This window comes from Triturus cristatus, chromosome 12 (assembly GCF_964204655.1).
Source record: "Triturus cristatus chromosome 12, aTriCri1.1, whole genome shotgun sequence".
Lineage (NCBI taxonomy): Eukaryota > Metazoa > Chordata > Amphibia > Caudata > Salamandridae > Triturus > Triturus cristatus.
In genome coordinates this window covers 159,712,389-159,733,503 of record NC_140595.1, presented here as the reverse complement: position 1 = coordinate 159,733,503, position 21,115 = coordinate 159,712,389, and the positions used below count along the sequence as shown (strand labels likewise).

At 47.7% G+C, this 21,115-nt stretch overlaps 1 protein-coding gene across 11 annotated transcripts in view; it reads left to right on the top strand.

Annotated features, from left to right (window-relative positions):
• Positions 1–21,115, top strand: part of ARHGEF2 (Rho/Rac guanine nucleotide exchange factor 2) — a 724,728-nt gene that overhangs the window by 642,067 nt on the left and 61,546 nt on the right. For all 11 annotated transcript variants that reach the window (XM_085638384.1, XM_085638386.1, XM_085638383.1 and 8 more), the window contains 2 exons: positions 3,624–3,691; positions 6,236–6,299. In XM_085638384.1, the coding sequence (XP_085494510.1) occupies positions 3,624–3,691; positions 6,236–6,299 (132 nt within the window). The remainder of the gene's footprint in view (positions 1–3,623; positions 3,692–6,235; positions 6,300–21,115) is intronic.

Genomic DNA, 21,115 nt, shown 5'->3' with positions numbered 1-21,115 from the left:
TCATTAGGTAACAATTCCCTGCATTATGGCTTGAGTTGTGACCAAATTTGCGACGAGTACCTGCACAGTTTGCAATAACACTATGTTTACAATGAGTAATAAATTGTACATATATGAGTTGACCGTGCGAATAAGCATTAGGCAGGAAGAATAGATTTTACAATATTGCATAGTAAGAAATAACGTTATATTTACAATGATTGAGAAGTTGTATAAATATGTTTTTAATGTTCCAAGGAGCATTAGGCAGAATTTATGGATTTTACCATCATACTAATAATGATTTTTATAGATGCAACAATTTATGTTAGCGAATCATTGCGTAAAAGTATCGCACAATGCAATTCTAAATATATTTATATATGAAGAAATTTTGGTTTTAAATCCCAAACATAATAAGCCAGGCAATTAGGGAACTTGTGAATAAAAATGTGTAAAAAATAATATGTTGCCAATTGAAAAATGGTTGTGTTAACATACAGAATGTGCAAAGGAAAAAAATGTGAAAAAGTAAATAGACCAACTGTGTATGAAGAATTAGTGCTAGTATGTTTTCTATGTTCACATACCACGCGGGGCGAAAGCACAGCATATTTAAACATGGCGAACGGCCTCCTTTGTAACGAGATCAAGGGCAAGTGTTGCCCGAAACGCGTCGTTCTGAGGAGCAAATAAAAAGATCTTTATGCCAAATATTTCCAGTGGTTCGTGGATTCTCTGTTCGCCCATCTTGGATGTGGAGGTGTGGAGAAACTGAGTTTGTTCGTATATATATATATATATATATATATATATATATATATATATATATCACCACAAAAGAAATAATGCAGCACTGTGGACTGTGTTGTTGAAAATATATATATATATATATATATTATCTACTGGCGGTCGCCAGTAGATAGTTATAGTTAGGACCGTGTTTCCATAGGAAATCTCAAAATTCTATTTTGAATAACTTTGGCGCCGGTTGACGAATCTTCGCGAAATTTTCAAAACTAATGGGGCGCTCCGCTCAGCTCCTACCCTGAAAGTCTCGGGGGGGATTCGTCAAGCGGGGGCCGAGAAAAAAGGGGGGTCCCAAAACGCATTTTCCCTATGCATTTTCATATAGGACCTTTAGTCGAAGGTACAGCCCGAACGGCTGAACAGAATTACTTGAAATTTGGCAGAAAGGTAGTCCTCAGGTCAGGGATGTGCCTTTTGCATATATGGAGTCAATCTGTTCAGTAGTTCCTGAGAAAATTGCATTTAAAAGCACATACATATCTATAGCCGCGCACCGTGCGCGCACTCTAACGTGCGCAAGCGTAATTCTGATTGGTTGTTACATGTCAGTCAACGTTCGAATCGGTCGAAATCAGGAAGTGTCAGCCGCCATTTTGTTTGTTTTCAGTGTGAGAGTGGAAAAGGAAGGTGGCGAACGTGAAAAGGGGGCAGGGTAGAAAGCTCCTGACCCCCTAGCCTTTGTCAGGGGGTCCCTGAAGGACCCCGAAGGCAGAAAAAAACATTTAAATGTTTTTTAAAATAAATCACGGGGGTGCGCGCACCGTGCGCGTACGGTGAAAAACCATAAATTTTTTAAAAAAATTTAGTACGTAGTTTATTGAAAAATAAATATAAAAAAAAAATAATACATACATAACTTAGCATTTAAAAAACCGTACAAATTCACTGAAAAAACCATAGGTTTCACACACGTTATAGTTAGGAATTAGCATTTAAAAAACCTTGCAAATTCACTTAAAAAACCATAGGTTTCACACATGTTATAGTTAGGTGGATATTTCACTCGTAAAAAACCAATGAAATTCCACCGTTATAGTTAGTTCAGATAACTATAACTCGCGCGACCGCCACTCTATCACAAGGATGATGTCATCAGTGATGTCAAGAGTGATGCCACTGACCATGTCATGAGTGATGTAATATGTGTCGTCATGAGCAGAGGATTGGTTTTTTCAGTGAATATATATATATTTACAATTCCAAAAGAAAAAACTTTGTAAATGTAGTCTAGTTCTCTTGTAAAGCTCGCTAATACTAGGCTTGTGTTTAAAATAAAATGGAAAAAAAGAGGTGGAGTTAACTCTTAACTGTCCATCTAGTTGGATCAGCCCTTTCTCAGTTTCTGATGCTGATACACCTTTTACCTCCCCTGTCACCGAGCACCCTCTGCCCATCTCAAGCACTGTCGACTCATGCTTTACTCCCTGCCTTCCCTTCCACTCCTGTAGTTATAAACAGTGTTGATTCTGTCGGATATATTTACAATAGAGATCATTGTAGTTACTAGGAAGATGTCTGGAAAGGATCTTCCCCTTAGACCATTTATGGAACTGCAAGTCACGTATTTTGGTGAAGTTCACTGAGAGTGAACGGGCACTGAATTTGACAACAAATGAATCAGTAATAGTAAGAGGTTTTCCACAAAACAGAATAAGTGCAGTGGCGCAGTGAGGATGGGAGGCTAACAGGTGATATATGAATAACTAATGGCTGAAACAAATCAGCTCATTGTACATACAGGGAATCAATTCAATTTCACATAGTAATGCCAGTTTCATCAGCATAATATCAAAGCATTTAACTGAAATAGCATCAAAGTTTCAATCCGTTAAGTATTGGTTTTGAGGGAGCCGGGTCTTCATCAGGACAAGAACAGTGGAAAAACCCTCTTGAAGGAATCCAGTAAAGTGAACAAAGTTGTGTCACAATGGGCCACCCCCACATGGAAAAGCCAGAGTTGGGAATTATCTGATTATTAAAACTCCACATTAGTCAATACAGGAGAAATATATGTGTGTTGAACTCCAGGATAGTTTGGCGCTTGCCACAAAACAGCATGAAGAGCCGCCTAATACCACTTTGTAGAAATTACAAACTTCCCTTTTGTATCTAACAGAGTCAACATTGTTCATAACTTTACTATATGCCCAGATTCTGAGGAAGAAAGGGATACCCATTATTGTACCAGTAGGTCTCCTTCCACGCTTGCCGGCAGCAACGCACTACTTTGTATAAGTAGCATTACTCTAAGATCGGTGTTTAAATATCTGGATGTGTAACATATCAAGATATGTAAATCTTAGATTCAAAATCCACTTCTGTTCTGTATATCCGGCCGCTTTAACCTTTGATGCTCTGGCAATATTCTAGTTCTAGCATAAGTCGCTCCAACACCTCTGGGTAAAGTCTGCTCTATATTAAACCCCATAAATAAAGATATAGTGTCCAATCGAAGACTGCAGGAGCTGCTGGAGTTAGATCGTAAAGAGAGAGTACAGTCTAGCGGCTTACATTGAACAGCATTTTAGGGCTCTAAATGTGATTTGCTGTGACCCACACTGCTCTGACAGATACTCCATGTATATTAAAGGGCGCCAGTTTTCTGTTCTAAAGGCATAGCTCTAGGAGAAGCTACTCTTGCGAGCAGTAAGCCTACACGGCTACTACACCCCTGGGTCAGCTGACGTGTTACTGACTCCGCCCCAGCCAAGCAGGCTTTGATCGACATCTCTACTCATCAGATTTCATTCTAGGCCTGTTCGCATGCATGGCACTAGTCAACGAGATGATGAGTATCTGTTGCTAATGGTCTGTTCTTTTCCCTTTCTTTCTAGCATGCAATGTCACCATCCACAATCGCTGCAAGGACACGCTGGCCAACTGCACCAAGGTCAAACAGAAGGTGAGAGGCTGCGCCCTTCGGAGACTGTCCTGTTCCATTCAATGTTCACTTATGAAAAGGTTTGATTAAAGGGGACATGGAAAGGTGTCTTTTCCTAGAAATGAAGGTTGCTGGGCCTGAGCTCAGAGTACCTAAAAGACTCACTTGTTTTCTGGAGCATGCTCATGTCCTCCTTTGACCCAGAGATATTATTCACATCATATAAAAAAATCAAGTAAATGTGGAACCCTCCCCAGGAGCTTCCTTCCCTCTGTGTTGACCCTTCACACCACTGTTGTGCTAATCATGTTAAAAACACAAGAATAGACCATGTGCTTCAGTAGTCAAAAAATGGAAAGGTTTTCCTGCAGGACAAGAAATATACCTACTAATGTGCAGTATTTCTGTTTATTCATCAGTTGGTGTCCTTAATTTCATAGGATGCTTCCGACTGTGGTACCCGTGAGTACTGTACAATATGCCATTGCCTGCATCTTTCACATATGCAAGACCACTGACATTACTTAAGTCCCCGGATGACGATTTGTCATTGTAACTAGCGATTTGCTGCACGTGTACACAGTCCACTATGTGCCCATCATGTGCTGAATTCAAGCACAAACATGGTTTCTAGTTCATGCCTATGAAAAGTACCAAAAAGTTAATGATACAATAAAAATGTTAGCGGGTCACATTTTGTCCTTAAGTGCTGCATCTGGGTAGTTTCTGGGTGATCATGTTGCCCTGGAAGGGTAATATCTCAAGTGCACAGAGGAGGGAAGACGGTGGCAGAAAGAGAAGCGACAGGGTGGAAAAGAATGACTTCTTCTTGGTCATGATTTTTTTTGTGTTTATGCAAATTCGTGTTTACATCGGTGTTCTCTAATGAACATTTATTTCAAAGGAGTACAGTGTTCAGATGAATTCTGCACATTTTGTAAGTTTGAAAGGTCTGCTGTTCGAATCTTACATGATAAAAATGTCATATATAATACTGTTCTGCATGTATCTCACATAATAAGATTGTCATGTTTAATACTGTTCTGCGTGAATCTAACATAAAAAGCATGTACTCTATAATACTTTTCTGTGGTTCTTGCTTAGGCCAGCGGCGGCTTCTCCGCTAACGCAGAGATGCGTCACTCCACGGTAAAAATAAAATGATAACACCGTTATTATCTTTTTATTTTTCAGTACTGGCTCAGTTTTGTTTCTTTTAGGTGTGGGGGGGGGGCTGGGCTTCCCACAGAGCAGGGGGAAGGAGTGGTGGCACTTTCTAAGTGTGCATGACAGTTCCACCAGCCGTTTTGGGTCGGCCAAACAGACATCCGCACTTCACATGTTCTCCACCTGGCTATATTGCACAGCCGAGTACGGAAAATGTACAGGCTCCCACTACCTATTGCAGTGCCGAACCAGGCCGCTCAGACCAATCACAACTTTTTTTTTTTTTGAGAGAGAGAGAGAGAGAGTTGATTAAATGGAAGTTGCTGTGTAATTTCTTTGTACAGAATTGTAGTTGTTTGGTATTAGCCAATAGCACCCAAGAGCTCGGAAGCCATTGGTCTGTCTCCTAAGGAAATGGGTGCAGATTTTAGGAATCTTGCTATCTGTGCAACTGAGAAGAAAAGCTTGGGTTCTAGGAATCCTTCTAAATGTTCTACTCAGGAAATGGACTATGTTCTAAGAATGCTTCTACCTGTCCTAATAAGGAAGTCGGCTAAGGTTCTAGGAATAATTCTACCTTTACCACCAAAGAAATCGGCTCGGGTTCTATGAATCCGTCTGGTCGACTTCTAAGGAAATGGGTTTGGGTTCTCGGAATCTTTCCATCCATTAGACTTTAGAAAATGGGTTCGGATTTTGGGAATCCTTCTATCCATCCTCCTAAAGAGATGGGATCTGGGTCAAGGAATCAGTTTGTCCATGCTCCTTAGAAAATGGGCTCAGGTTCTAGAAATACTTACCTCCTTCCTACTAAGGAAGTGAGTTCAGTTTCTAGGACTGTATCTGCCCATCATACTAAGCAAATAAGTTTGTGTTCTAGGAAACCTCGTATCCATCCTACAGAGACGAGCTCTGCTTTTAGGAATCCATGAATCCATTCTGTTAAGAAAATGGGCTCGGGTTCTAGGTCGGGCTGAGTAAATCCCTTTGGCAAAAGCAGAAAAAGACAACAGCAAGTCTACCACAACTGAGATCCTATGATAGCAATAAAATAACTTGCAGGCAGGGAAATAGAGGCAGAAAACGGAGGCACCAACAAGGGAATGGTATCGCATAGTCCAGGTCCCCCAACATACTCTACTGTGGTGGGACAGAAGCTGGCGGATTCCTGCCGGTGAATCTGGCAGCAGAGTTCAGGGTGAACTCCAAAGATCTCACCTCCATGGATGGTGTCCTCAGCCTGACAGCTCCCAGCCTATCAGCAGCTGGGCAGACCTGACTGGGAGAAGGTCAAAGGTGGCGCCGATGTAGGGAATAAATGTGCGATTCTATAATAACTTTTTATTTAGTCGTGCCTGGTGGCTTGATATGTATCATTTCTCCTTTTTCTTTTCTCAGGTGCAGAAAGCAGCGCTTCAAAAGAACAACTCTGCACTTCAGACCGTGTCTCTGCGGAACAAAAGTGAGTGGGCATCGCAGCGAGTGGGAGTTTGTTGGGTTCGTGGAAAGTCCTACTATATTTCACAGCAGGGCACAGCAAGGGTGTCACAGCATGTCAACTTTGTGTTTCCCTTTTGGTTTATATTGCCTTCCCATTTCCATGTTCTCTGGCACTGTTTTTGGTAAGACAAACATCTGGCAAAAATGTGGACGAGATAGAAACGCACGCTTGCCAATTGCCACAAAGGCCCTCTTTTAGAATATTTTTGGATTACAGATGTGGCTGAAATGTGAATTTCTCCCTGAATCAGTATCATACAATAAGTGGTATTTAATTACCCAGGTTTTCAAAGGGCAATGTTGTCAGGTGGTGGAATATGTTCAAAGAAAACAGCCTGGGTGTGGGAATTACATTAAAAAAATCGTGTGGAAACCCCAAGTTCCTCAGTTATTCCACGTTCCCATAGGTCGTCTGGTAATGGTGCACCCAGAAAATCTGATATTGCAGAGTACAATACATTTCCGGGTATGGTATTAGCCCATCGGTAGCCTCACAAGGCAGTGCTGAGAGCCTTTTTTTGCCGCTGGGGCTACTGTAGCCTCTCTGGCCTTCAGTGGCACTCATCAGCCTGGTTTCTTTATTATTTGTAATTGCAAGAGTCCTTTCTGTTCAGTGGCAGTTCATAAAGAAAAGCAGCTTTGCATTTATTTTCGTTTGAGTGGTTCAAGGTCTTGTCTCCGGTACCGCCATGAAGGATCTTTTTGGAGCACCCAATGTCTGCTTCCATCAGTTGATCCCTGTCATCATGGAAGGTCCAAACTTTCCCTTTGCTGTAATACTTTGAAGGTCTCAGGAGGGCGCAGGCAGGCGAGGAAGCATTGGTATCTTTCGGTTACGATGAGGCATCTTCAATAATTCCAATCTGAGATCACACTTCAGGTTATTGCTCTTGGGGATTTCTCACCAGAGCTTTGGTAATCTGTAACCTTTTACAGCAAAACTGGTGGCTCCCCTTCTCAGTGTAACTATGAAACTAATTAATGCAGTTAACTGGTTGGAGATGAGTCAGTTCCGACAAAGCTCGGGCACACCATCATCACCTCAAGCCTCATGAGGAATAACCGGGCCTCTCCTATGCTGGCTTGAATCCTTTTTGACTCAACCAGTGAAGATATTCCCGCACCTTCCCCAGTTACTGTTCATCACCTGTGCCGCGACCCAGGACTGGCCCATCTGAAATCCTGTTTTACACCAACCTGTCTACACTTCGCAAGATTGTTGATCGCTGTCAACAATGATCTAATCTGTGCCCCCATGCTACAGGTTGACTATGGCCAACATGTAGACTGTCTAAATCAGTTTCAGACCTGGATCCGAGCCAACCAATTATTCGTCAGTCCTAAAAAAAAAACTTCAGAGTGCCTACTGGCCCAGCGCATCAATCCTCTATCATTGCAAGTGGGTAGCGACTATGGGCAACACTTCCATCGCACCTTCAGCATGAAATCAGTGGCGGCCGGCATGGCTCGCGGGTGGCGGGGCAGGTCGTGCTGGGGGTGGGGTCGAGTGTGTTTCTTCTTCTCACTGCTCAAAAGCAGTGGGGCGACACTCCTCCGCCACAGCAGAGGAGCCACCACTGCATGAAATGCGAGTCTTCCTTCCAACAATGAGCTTTCATTGGCCCATCCAGTCCGCACGGCCCTGTGCACTGCTTCCGATCCCTCACAGCTTCGCCAGAGGATCCTTCCATTCCTACAGAAACAACAGACGACCATGCTCGTCCTGGCAATGGCGATGGACAAGCTCGCCTATTGTAGTGCATTCTAGGAACTCCATACCAAAATGACCTCAGACTACAGCACATCCACCAACGTGTAGCCTACGTCCTATCTGGATAAAAACCTTCAGGGCAATGGTCATGACGTCGGCTCTAGTTGGGAATTAAAGAGTGAGCGAAGGTCAAGGGACTCCGCATACCCAACAAGGCTTTAAACTAGCAGACCCCAGACGACTCAGCACTTGTTCCATCTCTGTCAGCCTATCGAATGCCAGTGGCCAGTCATACAGAAAATCCAGAAAATTATACCTTATTGACCCTCCAGTTGTAGAGAGTGCGACACCAATAGTCCATCTCACTCGTGCTCCCTCCAGAAGCATATCTGTTCTGAAACTGACCACATGAAGTATGAAGGAAGCTCACAGTCTGCAGATTTTAACGCTTGTTTGACCAATAGACATTTCTCCTGCTCCCTTCCTTTTTTTTTTTTTTTTTTTTTAAAGTCTCCTGCCTTTCAAAATGCTCAAAAGAGACACCCAGGGGCCTTATTACGCATTGGCATTGTTTGTGTCTGGCGCACCTTTCAAAAGGTGCGCCGGCACAAACAATGCCAATGTGCCCTATTATGATCTATGCGCTGCCTCCAGGGCAGCCGCAAACTCGTGCTGCCCCTAGGGCAGCGCATTCATGTGAAAACACGGAGCAGCCGCTCCGGGTTTTCACCATGCAAGTGGCACCTGCCTGCACTTTCGAAGGGGATTAGAGTTCCCCTTGCAGGCGGGTGCAGTATTTGACTGCAACCGCCTGCAAGGGGATGCCTGGGGGGATCCATGAGACCCCCTTTACCCCTTGCAGAGGGCTACTGTCACAAGGCTTACTGACAGTGCGCCACCTTTTAAATGGCTCACTGTGAGTGCACCTCCTGAGGGCTTCTTTGACTCTGCGCCCGTGTCTGTAATATGGCGCTGGCGCAGAGTCAAAGGAATCTCCTAATTTGCATAGGACACACCCCTATGCAAATGAGGGAACACCCTCTGAAGGTAGCGCTGGCGCATTAAGTGCGCCAGCGGTATTATACAAGGGGACGCACAAGCGTCTGCACCCCCTTCTATAATACCAAGGTGGCCCTAGGGCGCGCAAAGCGGGGGCGCAAACGCCTGTTGCGCCCCCGGGGCACCTTCTGTAATAGTCTCAGGAGCACTATTCTACACAAATCTGAAATAAAGCTACTCTTTTAAACAGATGTATGTAAGGTCCCATGGGGAAGCGGATCGGCTCATTCTCTTCCTTCAGTTGTCCCTCTTTGCAGACATCCTTCTCAGTGTAATGAGACTAGCCGCTGTCGGCTTGAGAACCAGGGAGTGCCGGCAGCAGTGCAGTTGTTGACTCTGGTTTTTGAATTTCTTGTTTTTGTATGTCCATTTTAAACATATGTCCTCCTTTTCAAAGCAATACTTAAGCTTCTCTTTTAGTAGGAGTCCCTTTAAGCACATATGTCTAGAGCCATTCGATTGCCTAGCCCAGGGAGCAGAACATTTGCATTGTGAATTTATAATAGATTCACAAGTTGTGCATTAATCCACCCTCCGTTGGTTTTGTCCAAAGAAATATGGCTTATAAAGGAACTTTTCTTGGCTTGGGTGTTGACCATAGGTGGAGTCAGAGGCTGATTGTGACGTCATAGGTAAGACCACAATGCCTCACTATGTGACCACCATTTTCTTCAATGTTATGCCTAGTGGGTTTCATCACGGACCAGAGCAAAGGTAGAGACTGGTGTCTGAAACATGAACAGGCGCTGCAGAAAAATGGAGTTTGCAGGGCATATTGCCGTTGTTATGCTGCCAGCGCATGCAGGTCTGCAGCCACGCTTCGAAGGATGACGTGTCAGTGCAGGTTTCTCCTATTTTTACTAGTTCCTACTGTCCGAGAATGGAAAACAGGCCCCACGTGAGGTCCTTGTTGTTGAGGGGCGCCTAAAAATAGCTGATTTTCCCCTCTATAAATGTTAGTCGTGCTGTCAGTCCAAAACAGTGGCGTCTCTAGTGTTGGTGATATATTAAGCGTCACCACTCGGGGTAGTACTCACTGTAATGTCACCCGTCTTTACCCTAGTTATGCCCTGCTCTAGTGTAACTCATTCTTTCTGGTCTGTTCTCGGTAACTCTTAGGGTGGAGAAAGCTCGACACATTTGCCAGGCCACTCTCGAGGCCTTTGGAAGGATAGGTTTTTACTGAAGTACAAATGCGCCCTTTCAATGCAGGTGAGAAACAAAAACGCTCACTTCACCTCAGAATTCAATATTTGAGAGCAGCTGCGTGTCATTGCAATGTAAGAGAGAAGATAAGATATAAGATAATTTGTTATTGCACAATTAATTTAAACCATTGCATTGAGGTCACATATATAAAGTGCATATGTTCCAATATTATAAAAGAGTGTAAAAAGAGTTCTTTCAGTTGGTTGCGCAAAAAAATTTAAAAAGTTTGAAACACCGCCTAGGCAACTATAAACTTGACGCCTTAAAAAAAGAAAAAACTCGACACAGCATTATGAATTATAGTCTTGTGTGTGATGGTCGGAGTCCAAAACTGCCTTTACTGCCATCAGATATTTCAAGAAGTGTGCCGCCAGCTCCACTGATTCGCCTTTCATGCACTCGACTAGGGCAGCTTGACATGTCCGTATATGTAAAATACGCAAGAGTGGGCGGAGCCAGTATATTCTCAGCGGACACAGTGTCTCGCAGATGCATAGTATGTGAGTTAGTGATTCCTCTATTCCTCCGCATGCTCGGCACTTGGTAGCTACAGACTCTTTGTACCCTCGCCCATATTTGTATGCCAACAGTAGGGTCAATCCGACCGGCAATTTCATTAATTGACGCTTCATTATAGGTTTTAAAGGGGAGGACAGGTAATGTGGCACGGTTCCACTATAATAGAGATTTGATGCCCAGCTTCCATGACTTAATTTTTTCAATGTTTACATATCACTGTCGACAGACAGTAACTTCGCCTGTTTTGTTAAAAGTCTTGCGGTCGCTGGTATGGGTGGAGGGGCTGACAATATTTCCTTTGCTCCCAATACCTCGACACAATGGGCTAGAAATTCACACCATGTGGACCCTCAGGTGTTTGTAAGAGAGGTTGCCCTACATCTTGAACAGCTGCAGAATTTAAAACCCTCAGACCCGCCACAGGCGGCCATTTTGTTGCTTGTGTAGATGGAAACTGAGCCTCTCCAGGGATTGTAAGAGGAGCTGCACTTCTGTGTGTGGCTCGCTAACTTTGTGATCAAGAAGCTGTCGAGGAGGCCCCTCCCTTCCTGGAGGCAGGACAGGTCTCTCGCGCTGGTGACAATGCGACAATGAATCTTAAGATGGCCGCAATTTCTTCCCAGTACCAGTAGATATTGTCATTTTTGTCATAGTTGCTGAGAAGGGGGCTTGATCTAGGCTAAAGTGTTTTTCTTTAGGACAGACTCAGATTGCAAGTATTTTATTGAGTCATTATGCCGGATTATATTTACAATAAATCTAGAAATATACAATATTAAAATCTGCCGCAATCATTGTTTGAAAAGAACAATTTGGCAGTTTATTCATAGTAATTTGTGATGACACTCAATGATCATGCCAGGCCCTGTACTGTAATGCACATGGCATACACTTTCTACTCTCTTCAGCTCTGCTCTTACCCATTACATATGCCTTTTGTAATTCAGTTTTATAACCATTTCAGTATTTGTGGTTCTTTATTTTTGTTTCTGGTAATACAGATGTTATGATGAGATGTGAGTTACTGGGCACTGCGGCATTTATCACGTTTTGCTAAACGTATGGGGTCTTTTGTGATAAGGTGGATTGGTAAAGGTGGAGTGCACTGGGCAGGATTTAAAGAACAGCAGAGTTTAGAGGTGGAGCAGGTGTCCGTGGTAGATGAGTCAGAAATTTAAGGAGTCTGTCAAATTGGCGAAGTAGCCTATGGCGGTACCCCAGGTGGGCGCTGGCCCGGTGGTAGGGTAGTATGGGTTTGAGGTCGGGCGCGGGGGATTTGTGGTTGATGTGAGCAAGGACCTCTATTTGGGAAAGGATGTTTGAGCTGCTGATACAAGATCTGCGGATGAGGGCTCTGTCGCAGGGGGTCCTGTCAAGGGATTCAAGGAAATGCACCCGAGCACAATGCGAGGTAATGATGGGAAAGCAGTGGCTTCCGCCAGGTTTCTACCACAAAGAGACACTCTAGATGAAGACCTGAGATCATGAATAAAGTGTGTGCATAGGCAGGGTGCTGCACATTGGCCGGGTGCGCTGACATGGATGAAAAGGATGGTATTGACCTGGGATATCTTTGCGGTTGGAAAATATCAGATCAGTGTCCACTGAGAAGCCCCTGGGTCAGAGGGTGGTGGGTGGAGATCAGGGCTGCTCCTGAAATTGGCTAACGCGTCTGCTAGGAAGGAGCCATGCACCTTTTTCACAGGGCATAAATGGTACAGGGTGGAGTGCATGAAAAATGGCCGGCCCATTCTCGGTGGGGTCGAAAGAAGGGGTAGCGGGATGTGTGTAGTATTCCTAGTGTACGATGATGCGATGAGGAATTTGGACAGTCATGCGACGACCAGGCGAGCAATCACATGGAAGGCAAGTGAGGCGGACTGGTACCTTGGGGAGGATGGTGGATTCACTCCACTTCAGAAGTCTCCAAGGTGATGTGCTTCAGGAGACGCAATGCAGAGCGATTGGAGAGGGGTCCCTGTCGCACAAGTGCAGAGGGTGATGGTATAAACAGATGTATGATATGTACACGTAAATCAGCTGTGGCGAGGAGGTGATTCCGCTCATGCAGAGGGAGAGATGTCCTCAATGCAAGGGTGGAGCCTTCCCTTTAATGTAGAGGTGTGGGTGAGAGATGTCCTCAATGCAGGGGTGGAGCGTTCCCTTTAATGCAGAGGTGTGGGTGAGAGATGTCCTCAATGCAGGGGTAGAGCATTCCCTTGGTGTCCTCAATGCAGGGGTGGAGCGTTCCCTTGATGTCCTCAATGCGAGGGTGGAGCGTTCCCTTTAATGCAGAGGTGTAGATGGGAGATGTCCTCAATGCAGGGGTGGAGCGTTCCCTTGATGTCCTCAATGCAGGGGTGGAGTGTTCCCTTGATGTTCTCAATGCAAGGGTGGAGCGTTCCCTTGATGTCCTCAATGCGAGGGTGGAGCGTTCCCTTTAATGCAGAGGTGTAGATGGGAGATGTCCTCAATGCAGGGGTGGAGCGTTCCCTTGATGTCCTCAATGCAGGGGTGGAGCGTTCCCTTGATGTCCTCAATGCAGGGGTGGAGCGTTCCCTTGGTGTCATCAATGCAGGGGTGGAGCGTTCCCTTTAATGCAGAGGTGTGGGTGAGAGATGTCCTCAATGCAGGGGTGGAGCGTTCCCTTGATGTCCTCAATGCGAGGGTGGAGCGTTCCCTTTAATGCAGAGGTGTAGATGGGAGATGTCCTCAATGCGAGGGTGGAGCGTTCCCTTTAATGCAGAGGTGTAGATGGGACATGTCCTCAATGCAGGGGTGGAGCGTTCCCTTGATGTCCTCAATGCGAGGGTGGAGCGTTCCCTTGATGTCCTCAATGCAGGGGTGGAGCGTTCCCTTGATGTCCTCAATGCAGGGGTGGAGCGTTCCCTTGATGTCCTCAATGCAGGGGTGGAGCGTTCCCTTGATGTCCTCAATGCAAGGGTGGAGCGTTCCCTTGGTGTCCTCAATGCAGGGGTGGAGCGTTCCTTTGATGTCCTCAATGCAGGGGTGGCGCGTTCCCTTGGTGTCCTCAATGCAGGGGTGGAGCGTTCCCTTTAATGCAGAGGTGTGGGTGAGAGATGTCCTCAATGCAGGGGTGGAGCGTTCCCTTTAATGCAGAGGTGTGGGTGAGAGATGTCCTCAATGCAGGGGTGGAGCGTTCCATTTAATGCAGAGGTGTGGGTGAGAGATCTCCTCAATGCAGGTGTGGAGCGTTCCCTTGGTGTCCTCAATGCAGGGGTGGAGCGTTCCCTTGGTGTCCTCAATGCAGGGGTGGAGCGTTCCCTTGGTGTCCTCAATGCAGGGGTGGAGCGTTCCCTTTAATGCAGAGGTGTGGGTGAGAGATGTTCTCAATGCAGGGGTGGAGCGTTCCCTTTAATGCAGAGGTGTGGGTGAGAGATGTCCTCAATGCAGGTGTGGAGCGCTCTCTTTAATGCAGAGGTGTGGGTGAGAGATGTCCTCAATGCAGGGGTGGAGCGTTCCCTTGGTGTCCTCAATGCAGGGGTGGAGCGTTCCCTTGATGTCCTCAATGCAGGGGTGGAGCGTTCCCTTGGTGTCCTCAATGCAGGGGTGGAGCGTTCCCTTTAATGCAGAGGTGTGGGTGAGAGATGTCCTCAATGCAGGGATGGAGCATTCCCTTTAATGAAGAGGTGTGGGTGAGAGATGTCCTCAATGCAGGGGTGGAGCGTTCCCTTTAATGCAGAGGTGTGGGTGAGAGATGTCCTCAATGCAGGGGTGGGGCGTTCCCTTGGTGTCCTCAATGCGAGGGTGGAGCGTTCCCTTCAATGCAGAGGTGTAGATGGGAGATGTTCTCAATGCGAGGGTGGAGCGTTCCCTTTAATGCATAGGTGTGGGTGAGAGATGACCTCAATGCAGGGGTGGAGCGTTTCCTTGGTGTCCTCAATGCAGGGGTGGAGCGTTCCCTTTAATGCAGAGGTGTGGGTGAGAGATGTCCTCAATGCAGGGGTGGAGCGTTCCCTTTAATGCAGAGGTGTGGGTGAGAGATGTCCTCAATGCAGGGGTGGAGCGTTCCCTTTAATGCAGAGGTGTGGGTGAGAGATGACCTCAATGCAGGGGTGTAGCGTTCCCTTGGTGTCCTCAATACAGGGGTGGAGCGTTCCCTTTAATGCAGAGGTGTGGGTGAGAGATGTCCTCAATGCGAGGGTGAAGCGTTCCCTTCAATGCAGAGGTGTAGATGGAAGATGTCCTCAATGCGAGGGTGGAGCGTTCCCTTTAATGCATAGGTGTGGGTGAGAGATGTCCTCAATGCAGGGGTGGAGCGTTCCCTTGGTGTCCTCAATGCAGGGGTGGAGCGTTCCCTTCAATGCAGAGGTGTAGATGGGAGATGTCCTCAATGCGAGGGTGGAGCGTTCCCTTTAATGCAGAGGTGTGGGTGAGAGATGTCCTCAATGCAGGGGTGGAGCGTTCCCTTGGTGTCCTCAATGCGAGGGTGGAGCGTTCCCTTTAATGCAGAGGTGTAGATGAGGTGTCCTCAATGCAGGGGTGGAGCGTTCCCTTGGTGTCCTCAATGCGAGGGTGTAGCGTTCCCTTCAATGCAGAGGTGTAGATGGGAGATGTCCTCAATGCGAGGGTGGAGCGTTCCCTTGGTGTCCTCAATGCGAGGGTGGAGCGTTCCTTTCAATGCAGAGGTGTAGATGGGAGATGTCCTCAATGCGAGGGTGGAGCGTTCCCTTTAATGCAGAGGTGTGGGTGAGAGATGACCTCAATGCAGGGGTGTAGCGTTCCCTTGGTGTCCTCAATACAGGGGTGGAGCGTTCCCTTTAATGCAGAGGTGTGGGTGAGAGATGTCCTCAATGCGAGGGTGAAGCGTTCCCTTCAATGCAGAGGTGTAGATGGAAGATGTCCTCAATGCGAGGGTGGAGCGTTCCCTTTAATGCATAGGTGTGGGTGAGAGATGTCCTCAATGCAGGGGTGGAGCGTTCCCTTGGTGTCCTCAATGCAGGGGTGGAGCGTTCCCTTCAATGCAGAGGTGTAGATGGGAGATGTCCTCAATGCGAGGGTGGAGCGTTCCCTTTAATGCAGAGGTGTGGGTGAGAGATGTCCTCAATGCAGGGGTGGAGCGTTCCCTTGGTGTCCTCAATGCGAGGGTGGAGCGTTCCCTTTAATGCAGAGGTGTAGATGAGGTGTCCTCAATGCAGGGGTGGAGCGTTCCCTTGGTGTCCTCAATGCGAGGGTGGAGCGTTCCCTTCAATGCAGAGGTGTAGATGGGAGATGTCCTCAATGCGAGGGTGGAGCGTTCCCTTGGTGTCCTCAATGCGAGGGTGGAGCGTTCCTTTCAATGCAGAGGTGTAGATGGGAGATGTCCTCAATGCGAGGGTGGAGCGTTCCCTTCAATGCAGAGGTGTAGATGGGAGATGTCCTCAATGCGAGGGTGGAGCGTTCCCTTCAATGCAGAGGTGTAGATGGGAAATGTCCTCAATGCGAGGGTGGAGCGTTCCCTTTAATGCATAGGTGTGGGTGAGAGATGACCTCAATGCAGGGGTGGAGCGTTCCCTTGGTGTCCTCAATGCAGGGGTGGAGCGTTCCCTTTAATGCAGAGGTGTGGGTGAGAGATGTCCTCAATGCAGGGGTGGAGCGTTCCCTTGGTGTCCTCAATGCAGGGGTGGAGCGTTCCCTTTAATGCAGAGGTGTGGGTGAGAGATGTCCTCAATGCAGGGGTGGAGCGTTCCCTTTAATGCAGAGGTGTGGGTGAGAGATGACCTCAATGCAGGGGTGGAGCGTTCCCTTGGTGTCCTCAATGCAGGGGTGGAGCGTTCCCTTTAATGCAGAGGTGTGGGTGAGAGATGTCCTCAATGCAGGGGTGGAGCGTTCCCTTGGTGTCCTCAATGCGAGGGTGGAGCGTTCCCTTCAATGCAGAGGTGTAGATGGGAGATGTCCTCAATGCGAGGGTGGAGCGTTCCCTTTAATGCATAGGTGTGGGTGAGAGATGTCCTCAATGCAGGGGTGGAGCGTTCCCTTGGTGTCCTCAATGCAGGGGTGGAGCGTTCCCTTCAATGCAGAGGTGTAGATGGGAGATGTCCTCAATGCGAGGGTGGAGCGTTCCCTTTAATGCAGAGGTGTGGGTGAGAGATGTCCTCAATGCAGGGGTGGAGCGTTCCCTTGGTGTCCTCAATGCGAGGGTGGAGCGTTCCCTTTAATGCAGAGGTGTAGATGAGGTGTCCTCAATGCAGGGATGGAGCGTTCCCTTGGTGTCCTCAATGCGAGGGTGGAGCGTTCCCTTCAATGCAGAGGTGTAGATGGGAGATGTCCTCAATGCGAGGGTGGAGCGTTCCCTTGGTGTCCTCAATGCGAGGGTGGAGCGTTCCCTTCAATGCAGAGGTGTAGATGGGAGATGTCCTCGATGCGAGGGTGGAGCGTTCCCTTTAATGCAGAGGTGTGGGTGGGGTGTCCTCAATGCAGGGGTGGAGCGTTCCCTTGGTGTCCTCAATGCGAGGGTGGAGCGTTCCCTTCAATGCAGAGGTGTAGATGGGAGATGTCCTCAATGCGAGGGTGGAGCGTTCCCTTTAATGCATAGGTGTGGGTGAGAGATGACCTCAATGCAGGGGTGGAGCGTTCCCTTGGTGTCCTCAATGCAGGGGTGGAGCGTTCCCTTTAATGCAGAGGTGTGGGTGAGAGATGTCCTCAATGCAGGGGTGGAGCGTTCCCTTGGTGTCCTCAATGCAGGGGTGGAGCGTTCCCTTTAATGCAGAGGTGTGGGTGAGAGATGTCCTCAATGCAGGGGTGGAGCGTTCCCTTTAATGCAGAGGTGTGGGTGAGAGATGTCCTCAATGCGAGGGTGGAGCGTTCCCTTTAATGCAGAGGTGTAGATGGGAGATGTCCTCAATGCGAGGGTGGAGCGTTCCCTTTAATGCAGAGGTGTAGATGGGACATGTCCTCAATGCAGGGGTGGAGCGTTCCCTTGATGTCCTCAATGCGAGGGTGGAGCGTTCCCTTGATGTCCTCAATGCAGGGGTGGAGCGTTCCCTTGGTGTCCTCAATGCAGGGGTGGAGCGTTCCCTTTAATGCAGAGGTGTGGGTGAGAGATGTCCTCAATGCAGGGGTGGAGCGTTCCCTTGGTGTCCTCAATGCGAGGGTGGAGCGTTCCCTTCAGTGCAGAGGTGTAGATGAGGTGTCCTCAATGCAGGGGTGCCTGAGTTGTGTCCTCAATTCAGAGGTGTAGAGGGAGCAAAGTACTTACCGTCGGGTAGAGGAGACATGTCCTCAATGCAGGGGCGCACATGGAGAGATGCCTCAGTGTAGGGGAATTTTATTAGATGTGTCCATAAGTCAGAGCTGTAGAGAGAGCAAAGTACTCAGTGCCGTGGTCTTAAGGGAGATATGTCCTATAGGCAAGGGTGCAGAAGAAGAGATGGCCCAGTGTAGGGGTGTAGAGGGAGATGTCTCAGTGTATGGGGTGCAGAAGGAGAGATCTCAGGGTTAGGGTGTACAGGGAGAGATTGCTCGGTGTAGGGGTATAGCGGGAGAGATATCTTAGGTTTAAGGTGTCGAGGGAGATGTATCGGTGTAGGCGTGCAGAAGGAGAGATGGGCAAGGGTGTAGAGGAAGAGATGTCTCAGTGTAGGGATTCAGAGGGAGAGATGTCTCGGGGTTAGTGTGCAGAGGGAGCGATGTTTCAGTGTAGGGGTGTAGAAGGTGAGATGTCTCAGTGTAGGGGTGCAGAAGGAGAGATGTCTCAGTGTAGGGGTGCAGAAGGATGGATCTCGTGGTTAGGGTGGAGGGGGAGGGATGGCTCAGTGTAGGGGTGCAGAAGGTGGGATTGGTTAGGGTGTAGAGGGAGAGATGTCTCAGTGGTAGGGAGGGAGAGATCTCAGTGTAGGGGTCTAGAGGGAGATATCTCAGTGTAGGGATTCAGAGAGAGAGAGAGAGATGTGTCATGGTCAGGGGGTTCAGGGCGAGATGTCTCAGTGTAGTGGTGCAGGGAGAGAGATGTCTCAGTGTAGGGGTGTAGATGGAGAGATGGGTAAGGGTGTAAAGGGAGAGATGTCTCAGTGTAGGGATTCAGAGGGATAGATGTCTCAGGGTTAGTGTGCAGAGGGAGCGATGTCTCAGTGTAGGGGTGTAGAAGGAGAGATGTCCCAGTGTAGGGGTGCAGAAGGATGGATCTCGGGGTTAGGGTGTAGAGGGAGAGATGGCTCAGTGTAGGGGTGCAGAGGGAGAGACCTCAGTGTAAGGGTCTAGAGGGAGATGTCTCATTGCAAGGGGGCAGGAGGAGAGATGGCTCAGTGTAGGGGTGTAGAGGGAGATATCTCAGTGTAGGGATTCAGAGGGAGAGATGTCTCATGGTTAGGGTGTTCAGTGAGAGATGTCTCAGTGTAGTGGTGCAGAGGGAGCGATGTCTCTGTGTAAGGGTGTAGATGGAGAGATGGGTTAGGGTGTAGAGGGAGATATCTTAGCATAGGGATTCAAAGGGAGAGGTCTCAGGGTTAGTGTGCATAGGGTGCGATGTCTCAGTGTTGAGGTGCAAAGGGAGCGATGTTTAAGTGTAGGGTTGCAGAGCGAGAGACGTGTCAGTGAAGGGGTACAGAGTGAGAGATGTGTCAGTGTAGGGGTGTAGAGGAAGAGATGTCTCAGGATTAGTGTGCAGAAGGGGCGATGTCTCAGTGTAGGGGTGCAGTAGGAGAGATGGGTTAGGGTGTAGAGGGAAAGATGTCTCTGTGTAGGGGCTGCAGAAGGAGAGATATCAGGGTTAGGGTGTAGAGGGAGATATGTCTCAGTGTAGGGGTGCAGTAGGAGAGATGGGTTAGGGTGTAGAGGGAGAGATGTCTCAGTGTAGGGGCTGCAGAAGGAGTTATATCAAGGTTAGGGTGTAGAGGGAGATATGTCTCAGTGTAGGGGTGCAGTAGGAGAGATGGGTTAGGGTGTAGAGGGAGAGATGTCTCAGTGTAGGGGCTGCAGAAGGAGAGATATCAGGGTTAGGGTGTAGAGGGAGATATGTCTCAGTGTAGGGGTGCAGTAGGAGAGATGGGTTAGGGTGTAGAGGGAGAGATGTCTCGTTGTAGGGGCTGCAGAAGGAGATATATCAAGGTTAGGGTGTAGAGGGAGATATGTCTCCGTGTAGGGGTGCAGTAGGAGAGATGGGTTAGGGTGTAGAAGGAGATATTTCTCAGTGTAGGGATTCAGAGGGAGAGATGTCTCAGGGTTAGTGTGCAGAGGGAGCGATATTTCAGTGTAGGGGTGTAGAAGGAGAGATGTCTCAGTGCAGAGGCATTGGGTGAGTTGTGTCCTTCATTCAGCGGTGTAGATGGAAAGAAATAGTCAGTGCAGTGGGGAGTAGTGTCGGTGACGCTTTCCCTAGGCGCAGGTGTAGGCGGAGCGCCAAAGACCCCCTGAGTACAGAGGGGGAGTTGGAAACGCGTCACTGGTGCAGAGGTGTAGGGTGTGAACTGCTTTTAACGGAGCATTCCATCCTTGGTGGGCCGCTTGCATTTCTTCTCGTCTGTCCTCTGCCCAGATTGAATCTTTCTAAATGACTCTTCTTGTCTCCGATGGGTCATATGAGGGGATTTCCTCTCTCGAGCCGGCTCTTATAAACAGGAAGAGCCAGGCCGTCATCAGCTGTCTATATCTGTCTGCCCACCTGTCTGGTGCGACTGTACGGCAGCCTCCGGAAACCGTGCACCCTCCTCCTGTAAACACGGGATCATTCTCGGTACTTCACACCCTGAGCATGAACGCCAACATGCAGTGGGAGAAGGGTACACGTCAAAGGGTACTTTCCTGTATCCGAGCCCACGGTATGCCCTTTCTCTTGTGCTTTTTAGCACAAATTACACTGGATGTATCAAGCTAAATCCTCCTGTGGTCGACACCTAAATATTTTTTTTGTTTTGTTAAATCAACACCTAAATATAAACTGTTTTTTTAAGATGCAATTCCAGACTATACCACTAGATGGTGGAATAATGCACAGCATGTGAATCTAGAATAGCCTCAAACTTCACAACTATTACTACAGGTGACTAGTTTCTTTTTTCACTCCCTGTATCATTGGGTTGTTTGACTTGGGGCTTTGTCACTAGAGACATGTCGCCAAGCTAGCAAGCGTTCCCTTATGTTGGGGGTTATGATTCCCCCAATGCTGTTTGCGATCACAAGCATCCATCAATCCATCCTTTCAATCCAGATGCTAAGAATCCAATTTTTACCAAAGTTATCAGCTCTACGGTGCACCATCACAATTCTGTGGAATAATGGTGCACAACACTAGTATATGGCCAGTGTGCAAGGTGTAACCTAAGGAAAAGAACGAGACACAGAGG